General features: G+C 38.9%; 1 protein-coding gene across 3 annotated transcripts; it reads left to right on the top strand.

Annotated features, from left to right (window-relative positions):
* The first annotated feature begins 922 nt into the window (after positions 1–922).
* Positions 923–7,887, top strand: LOC108344863 (uncharacterized). Of its 3 annotated transcripts, none has more exons than XM_052867604.1 (3): positions 943–1,603; positions 6,178–6,323; positions 7,747–7,887. In XM_052867604.1, the coding sequence occupies exons 1-3, from the start codon at positions 1,167–1,169 to the stop codon at positions 7,785–7,787; spliced, it is 624 nt and encodes a 207-aa protein (XP_052723564.1). In that variant the 5' UTR covers positions 943–1,166; the 3' UTR covers positions 7,788–7,887. The 3 variants fall into 3 exon arrangements, with proteins under 3 accessions (XP_017438871.1, XP_052723564.1, XP_052723565.1); XM_052867605.1 differs by lacking the exon at positions 7,747–7,887 and adding an exon at positions 7,496–7,527 and having other exon boundaries at positions 944–1,603; XM_017583382.2 differs by lacking the exon at positions 7,747–7,887 and having other exon boundaries at positions 923–1,603; positions 6,178–6,603.
* The last annotated feature ends 523 nt before the right edge of the window (positions 7,888–8,410 follow it).

Here is an 8,410-nt window from a genome sequence, read left to right on the forward strand (position 1 = left end):
ATGTCTCAAACTGTGGCGGGCTCTTCCGCAAATTTGCCAATACTATTTTGTATCACTTTCTCAATCATAGCAAGTAATTGGTTTCTATCTGTTTTTTTCTTATAGCTATGACAATCAAATTGATTAGGCATGATTTAAACCAACAAAAAAAGTTTTACCACTTGCCACTAAATTATATTAAAAAAATATTATATTTTAAACATAATTATTTCACTGTACTTAAATATAGTTTTTGTTTTCATTCTAAAAAATAATTTTTATTTGTTTTTCTCCTTATAATAATTTGTATCACTAAATATATTATTAATAATTACCATTTTATATTATTTTTAATATTAAGAATATTTTAATAATTTTTAATTTCTATTAACTAAACCATTTTTTATCTATTACATCATTTAAATTTTACACTAATTTTTACATATTTTACTTTCAAATTCATTATCATTCACTCTCAAATCCCTTAAAAAAACATCAATCAATAAATCCCTTCAAATTCATTCACTTGCTCACTCTCCCGTCTTCCAATCTCCCCGTTTTCCAATGTGAACACACCCTTAATCCATTCATCTCATTTTGTTTTACATTTCTCTTTAATTAAAATAATTTTGTTTTACATTTCTCTTTAATTAAAATAATTTTATTTCTCACTTATTTTTATTGTGACATTTTATTTCTTTCTCAACTACTTCGTTCCTCTCTACCAGAGTAACATAATTAATGAAAGTCTAAAATATCAACGTGCGTATATATAATAACTGTAATAAAGTTAAATGTGTTATCAATGTATCAAGGGATTAGGCCCACTGATGTATAAAATTTAAAAGCTATGATTCCATCTGTATTTAAACAAATTAAAAAAAAATTGAGTTGAATCCAACTTAAAAAAATTATATATACTAAGCCAGGTTGAGTCCCTGGGAATCAAATCAAATTTGTGAATTTTCTGTCCTGACACTCCCTGTGAATTTTTTTTTTGTTCTTTTGCGTCTGTCGCATTTCATAGCTGGCACTCTTGCAGTGGCAAAGTGAAAGTTGTTTCTCCCAACAACAGGATTCAAAATCAAACCTTTCACAAAAAAAAAAACGTAACAAACTCTTCGAGTTCCACCGCTAAACCCGCGTCGCTTGTTTCGCCAGTCCGAGTTGGAGACTCAGCAACATTCATGGACGAGTCGGGTTCCGCTTCCTCTCCGCTGCGCCCGGTAACAGTCGACGGAGCCGACGCTGACGCCGCGCTGTCGAAGTCGAGGTTCCTGACTCGGGAAGAGGTTCTCAGGCGGCGGCTCCGGCGAGTGAAGCAGCTAGGGCGGTGTTATCGGGCCCACTATTGGGCCCTAATGGAGGAGCTCCGGTCGAAGTACAGAGACTATAGCTGGACCTACGGAAAGAGCCCCTTCAAGGAGGGTCACAATGAGACGGACATCGACCATCAAAACGGCGGCGGCGGCGTCCCTGCTCTCGGTGGCGGCCACGACATCGTGCGGTGTCGTTTCAGCGGCTGCAAGACTAAGGCCATGGCTTTGACGACATACTGTCACTCTCATATATTGTCCGATTCCAAACAGAGGCTTTACCATGGATGCAGAGCCGTCGCCAAAAAGTGAGTTTTTTTTTAGTTTTCAAAACTGTTTTCTGATATTTCCAAATTGAAAATGCATTTATGGATGTTGAAGTGAAATTGGGATTTGTTTGACGTGAAAAGTTAAAAAGATAATGAAAGTTATATTATAGTCGGTGTTGCTAATCTTCTAAGGTTGGCTTTGTAGTGTGCTTTTGGGATTGGGTTCAGGTTTAGGGTTTAAAAAAGCTTGGTTATTTTTAATTTCGTGTACTATGTGTAGAACTTCAGAATTGGGTGTTTGGGTAAGTTGCTCAAAATTCGAGGTTCAAGCATTTTCAACCATTGTACAGTAAAAAAAACAGTCGGTGTTTATGTTTCTTCTGAGTTCTTTCTGTGCTTCAGTTTTGTTGTGGAGAAATTTGTTTTCTAATTGTATTTTAAAGATAAATAGCCACTATATCATTCTTTTTTCAACCACCGTGCACTTTAGAGGCTCACTCTTCCATCACATTATTTCAGTTATGGCTACCTCAAATCAAACAGTTCTTGGGTTTATGAACCAAAATATTTCACTGAGTCCACGTCTAACTAAGGTCATTTTGGTGCTCGAAATCTACTTTATTAGAAAAAATGTGCAACCTAGTGCCTACTGATGTCATATGAAAGTTTCTAATGTTTACAAAGAATGAATGCATTTCAAGACCAGTCAGATTTCGCTGTCTGAAAAAGTATTTTGATTCACATTTTGAGAGTTTTTAGCCCATTGCACTGGACCGATCAACATGTCTTTATGGATTCAAATTCTGTACAGCGTGTTTGAATCATCTAGAATAAGGATCTTGAGAGTTCATAGGTCTCAATAATAGGACAGAATTAGTAGAAAAATATTGACCAACATTATCCATTGTGAGAGACTGATTCCTTAAAACTTGTAGAAATTGCTATGAACAATATAAAGTTTTATCTCTTTCCGTTTTATATCTTTCTTGATGGAAATCAAGATACATACTTAACCAAGCAGAGACAGGCAGTGACTTTGTTGTAATTTGAGATAATATCTTTAGAATCTTTCTAATTAGAGGAACTAGATATATAATCTTTTATTTTATTTTACTTTCCTAGTTTTCCTATTTCCTTTTTTAGGAGAATTAGATTATTATAAATAAAGAGTATCATAATGTATTTTTTATGATTGAGAATAATAAATCAATCTTATTTTCAACTTGGTATCAGAGCTTGTCTGATCTGCATCCACTGTCTTTGTTGTCTGCCGGCGACCACCTAAAAGTCTCTTCTTTAACATGTGTTTTTAATGGGCTCCAATTGCCCTAATCAAGTTACCTTAGAATTCTGGCCTTGTTTTCCAATATTACAAAATACAGAGTTTGTTTGAGTATGATCAGAATGTGATTTGAACCCATTCCCTTTCAGAAACTGGTGCTTTAGATCTGTTGATGCCCAATCAATTTTGGTGCATTCTTATTGACTGCCAGTTGAATCAAAGAGACCAAAAGTCTCTTCTTTGAAGAACCCATGAAAGGCCACTGCCTTCACTGTTTATTTCGTTGTGTACCGCTACTCTCCGCTATCGACCACCATCCTCCTCCGTACGCAGTCGGCCATCGTCCGTCGCCGGCCACCGTCTTACTTTCGTCGAGTGACCAGCGGATCTGGACCGCCTCCTTAAGCGATGGCCAACCACGCTGATTTTGAGGGCTACCTCTCATTCACGCGCCGCCACGAGCGCCAAATCTGTCCGATCGTCGCCGGCCACCGTCACAGTTTCAACCAGTGACGAGCGGATCTGGATCGTCTCTTCAAGCGTGACCTAACCATGGTGGTCGACGTCTCTGTCTCGTCCGCATGCGTCGTCACGCGCCTCCTCTCTCTGGTAGATCTCGGACGCGTGTTCATCACGCGCTGCGGTCCCTGTGTCGGAATCACACCGTGCCGCTTTTGGTCGTGTCGCCGGACCTCCATCTTTCTGTTCTGACCCTCCATAGCAGCCATGGCTGCCATCTTCGTTGTCTTCACAACATCTTCGTGTTCTCTCCGCGATTTCCGCTTTGCGAGCTACTAATCGCCTCACGTTTCATGACCAGGGAGACCTCTTTCGATGCCTAGTCCGCTTTCGACGCCACTGCGTCACTTCTTTCTTCTCCATTGCGCAGCAGAAGCGTGGTGGGCCCATAACCCACAGGTTCCAGGATCGGAACCTGGCTCTGATATCATGTTAGAAGTGGACTTTAAGCCTAACTCAACCCCAAAAAACCGGCTTGTAGGGTGAGGTTTGCACCCACTTATAAACTAAGAATTGACCTTATCTCTAGTCGATGTGGGACTTCCAACACACCCCCTTCACGCCGAGGTATAGACATCTCGTGCGTGATAGTAGAAATTGGGTGGTCCGATAATGGCCCGATAGCGGGTGGAATAGAAGAATAGAATGTCCACTTAGAACTCGCTAGGATAGGCTCTAACCTGGCTCTGATACCATGTTGAATATAGTGAAGAAGATTAGGAGAAATCTCCCTTATGTGTTTAGCATACACATAGGGTAGTTTATTTATAATGTAAGATAAGGGTTAAATCCTAAATACAGAATGGGCTAAGCCCAATTAACAGAAACACACAACTTAACATCTAACAGGTTTCGCCTCGCGTCGTGCTGTGTTGTTCTTGCCTTTTCTTCTCTTTCTTGTGCAACACTGATTGGTGCTTCTTGCTGTCGTCTCCGTTGCTTTGATGTCTCTGATGCCACAGTCGGTGCCGGCGCAGTCAACCGCTGCAGTCAGTTGCTGCCGCCACAGACAGGAGTCTCGCCGCTTTGCGAGCTATTGTCAATCTCTCTACAACCCTTGAACAGTCTTTTGATCTTCGGGTGTTCCACCTCCAATCCAACTTGGAGGAGTTGGAATCCATGTACGCTCCTTCTTGGGACCAAGCGATAGCTCTTCCTTTCCTTGCTGCTCCGTTGATTCAACTTGTGAGCCACTGATGTGTCTCCACCATCTAGTTACAATTCCGTGATTCTCTCTTGCAAGTGTTCTTCTATCACAGGAAAACAAACCCGGCCGTTTCCTGTCTGCACCACTTAATTCACTTTCTTGCCGGCTTGACGTGTTCAAGGTTGGGGGATCTCATTAGACCCTGGACTCTTTGGACGCCATTGCCTCACTTCATTGGTCTTTTGATGCCATAATAAGTTCTAAGTGTTTTGGTTTCTGCCATGTGAAAGGATCTTTGCACCTTTAATGCCTTGTTGTAACAACTCACTGAGAGTTGTTCTATGAGACCACCCGCTGATTTGACTCGTTTGATGTTAGGGGTTTTAGATTTGTCCCCAAGAAGTACGGATCGATTCTCACCAGTTCTTCCACCTTCACGTTCTGTCATTGACGTGCATATGCCGTTCAGTCGTGAGGGGAAGAAAAGTTTCAGCCGCTGTAGGGTGGTTAAGTCCCTACATGATTGTTGTTGTTAGTCGCTGCAGGGCAGTTCAGTTCCTGCAGGTTTGTTGTTGTTCAGGGCAGTTAAGTCCCTAAAGGTTTATTGTTGTTCATGGCAGTTAAGTCTCTAAAGGTTTGTTGCTGTTCAGGACAGTGAAGTCCTTGAAGGTTCGTTGTTGTTAGGACAGTTAAGTCCCTAAAGGTTAGGACAGTGAAGTCCTTGAAGGTTCGTTGTTGTTAGGGCAGTTAAGTCCCTAAAGGTTCGTTGTTGTTAGGGCAATTAAGTCCCTAAAGGTTCATTGTTGTTCAGGGTGATTAAGTCCCTACAAGTTTGTGGCTGTTAGCCTTTGAAGGCCTCCCATATGTTACTCATGGAAATCATGTTCTTGAAGTTTTGTTGCTGTTCGCCACTGGAGGCCCTTCATCTGTTCTTGTAGTTTGTTGCTGTTTGTTGCTGCAAGTCATCATCCATTTTTGATGGAAATCTCTCGTCCATTGCTGTCCAAGTTGAAGTTTCATGGTGTTAGTTCGCCCTCGTCCATTGCTGTCCAAGTTGAAGTTTCATGGTGCTAGTTCGCCCTCGTCCATTGTTGTCCATTGTTGTCCAAGTTGAAGTTTCATTGTGCTAGTTCGCTTTTGTCCATTGCTGTCCAATTTGGTTTATTGACGTTCTCTACAATTGAGTTTGACTATTCCAAGCTTGGTTCATACAATCTTATATATTCCAGCTTGAGGGGGAGTGTTGTAATTTGAGATAATATCTTTAGAATCTTCCTAATTAGAGGAAATAGATATATAATCTTTTATTTTATTTTACTTTCCTAGTTTCCCCATTTCCCTTTTTAGGAGAATTAGATTATTACAAATAGAGAGTATCATAATGTATTTTTTATGATTGAGAATAATAAATTAGTCTTATTTTCAATTGACTTCCTGGTTTTTTTTTTATATATATTATTGCCTTTGACAATCAATTAAACTGGTCAGGTTCCTTCTCAAAACCCATCCCTTTGTCATTATTAGGGCAATGTTCCTTCATTTTATTATTAAATTATATATATTATTTGCCACACGCTTGAAACATTTCTGAGATTTTTTTCTTTGAAATACTTACCAATGTCTGGAGCAGACAACTTTACTGACACAAATATTTTCTTTATTTAGTTTGCCAACAGGTCCTTCATTTTGTAATAAGCCAGTACTGAAAACCATGGTTCCTCCTGCATGCCCCACTCATCATCAATTCGGTGAAAGGTGTCTAGCTCGTGCGTTAAGAAGGGCAGGGTTAGGGAATGCTATCCCTTCTAATCGTAAGCCTACTGTGAAGTTACATGTATTAGTTTCTGAATTTGTCCACCAAATTCAAAATAAACGAAAGCTTGCATTGAAGGAAACTGCTCCTAAAGTTGAGACTGAATAAAACTAATCTGCATATTATAGAATATAATATTGAATTCCTGCTGATTTTGCAATGCATAGGATGGAGGTGGCAAGATAAAATAAGTACCTCTACACATGTATGCTTGTAATTTTTTCTGCAAATTTGCCTTTCTTAGTCATATTCAATGAGCAGCAGCATTGTCTATTCAATAGTTGTTTGTTCTTTAAGTAAAAAATTGTATATACTTCTAAAGCCTTCTGCATGGATTAGAAATCTCAAACCTCAAGTTTTTATGTTGGAGATCATATCATGTCAAACTCAATTCTGCTTAGAATTATTGTTTGTATAAAGGAATATGATAAGAACCTTCTGAGAATCACACCACAAAAGCTAGCTATTGTAGTTAGAGCTCAAGAACTTATTAACCCCACATTAGAATCTTACATATCCATTGTGGGACTCAAATGCAATACGAGTTGGCTATGCAGGAGTCCTTTGACTAGCATCAGGCGAACACTGCAATGACTGGTCACCACTGTATTGCTTGTAAAGTTGAGAGACGTGGTGGAAGGCTCTAATACTGAATAATAAGAACCATAGAGAATCACCCTGCAAAATCTATTGTAGGTGGAGAGAAAACAAGGCTTTATAAACCCCAAATTGGAATCTCATACTTATGGACGTGGGACTCAAGTCTTGATGCCCTCACAGGCTGATTATGCACTAGTCCTTTGACTAGTCTTGGCCAACACTACAGTGTTGCTCTCACCACCACAATGTTCGCCAAGGCTTTGATACCAAGTGATTTAAATCTTGGCAGAACCACACAACAAATGTTATCCATTGTAGGTGAAGAGAGCTCTAGGCCTTTCGGAATCCCATAGGTCCAACGTAAGACTCCAATCTGATACCTTGTAATCGAATCCTAACATCCTATCATGTTCTATGCACACACACACACACACACAACCTTGGTTCCCTCAGGTCTTTTGCGCACCTGTCCTTTGACTAGAATTGGGTTAACACTGAATGTCAAAGTCACCCGTGTCACCTAAAACCTGGTGAAAATATTACCACAAAAGCTAACTATTGTAGTTGCAGAGCTCCATGCCTTGTAAACCCCACATTGGAATCTCATACTTCAACTTGGGACTACTCCATGCCTTTCAATTGAATCCGAACAGAGTAAATGCACAAGTTCTACACAATCTATTTTATTTCTTTTATAATTTCTTTTGTGGGTCATAGATGAATCAAGAGCTGGTAGCAGACATTTAATTTTTTTATTATTGTGAAAAGCGCAATAGCTTAGGGAAGTAAACTAACAAAGATGTACTTGTTGCATCGTGTAGGTATTATTGTTGTTATTTTCTTGCATTGTCAATGGACTTAATTCCTAAATCCTAAGAGTACTATGAAGCTCCCTGAGTGGCACCTAAATGCTTCTGTTGTATTTTATAGTTTCATTTCTGAACAATAGAATGCTTTACATTCATGTCTTTAGTTGTTTATAACTACCTCGATCAGTGATGTGTTTCAGATGCTGGTTTTAAACCGGTGTTGTTTGAATTTAAAAATAAAATGTATTTATATATTGATAAAGAAGAACTGTCTCGTTCTAGCACTACCATGTAGCATTTTATTCAACAACGTAAAAGGATCCAAATCTGCTGGTTGTCATATAATTTCTTTTGTTATATTACTTATAAAGTTTTTAAATGGTATGTTGTTTTAGTGGTGTCTAGCAGCTGTTTATGAAACTAGGAGATTACGCTAGGGGTTTCTTTCAAAAGAAGTTAAATATTGTTTTAGGCTGGGTCCATCCAGAAGATTGCACTGCAAATTTCTCTACACCTATGACTCTGTATTCATCCACCTCCATAATTTCATAATATGTTTCCTAGTTTTTTGAAAAATATCTAACTGTTCTTTCTCTCCTTTATACACTTGAGTTTTTTTTCTGAATTTATTATTTGAAATTCATATTGAATATATTTTAAAGGCTTTATGTTCTAA

Source organism: Vigna angularis, chromosome 8 (genome assembly GCF_016808095.1).
Source record: "Vigna angularis cultivar LongXiaoDou No.4 chromosome 8, ASM1680809v1, whole genome shotgun sequence".
NCBI classification, from domain to species: domain Eukaryota; kingdom Viridiplantae; phylum Streptophyta; class Magnoliopsida; order Fabales; family Fabaceae; genus Vigna; species Vigna angularis.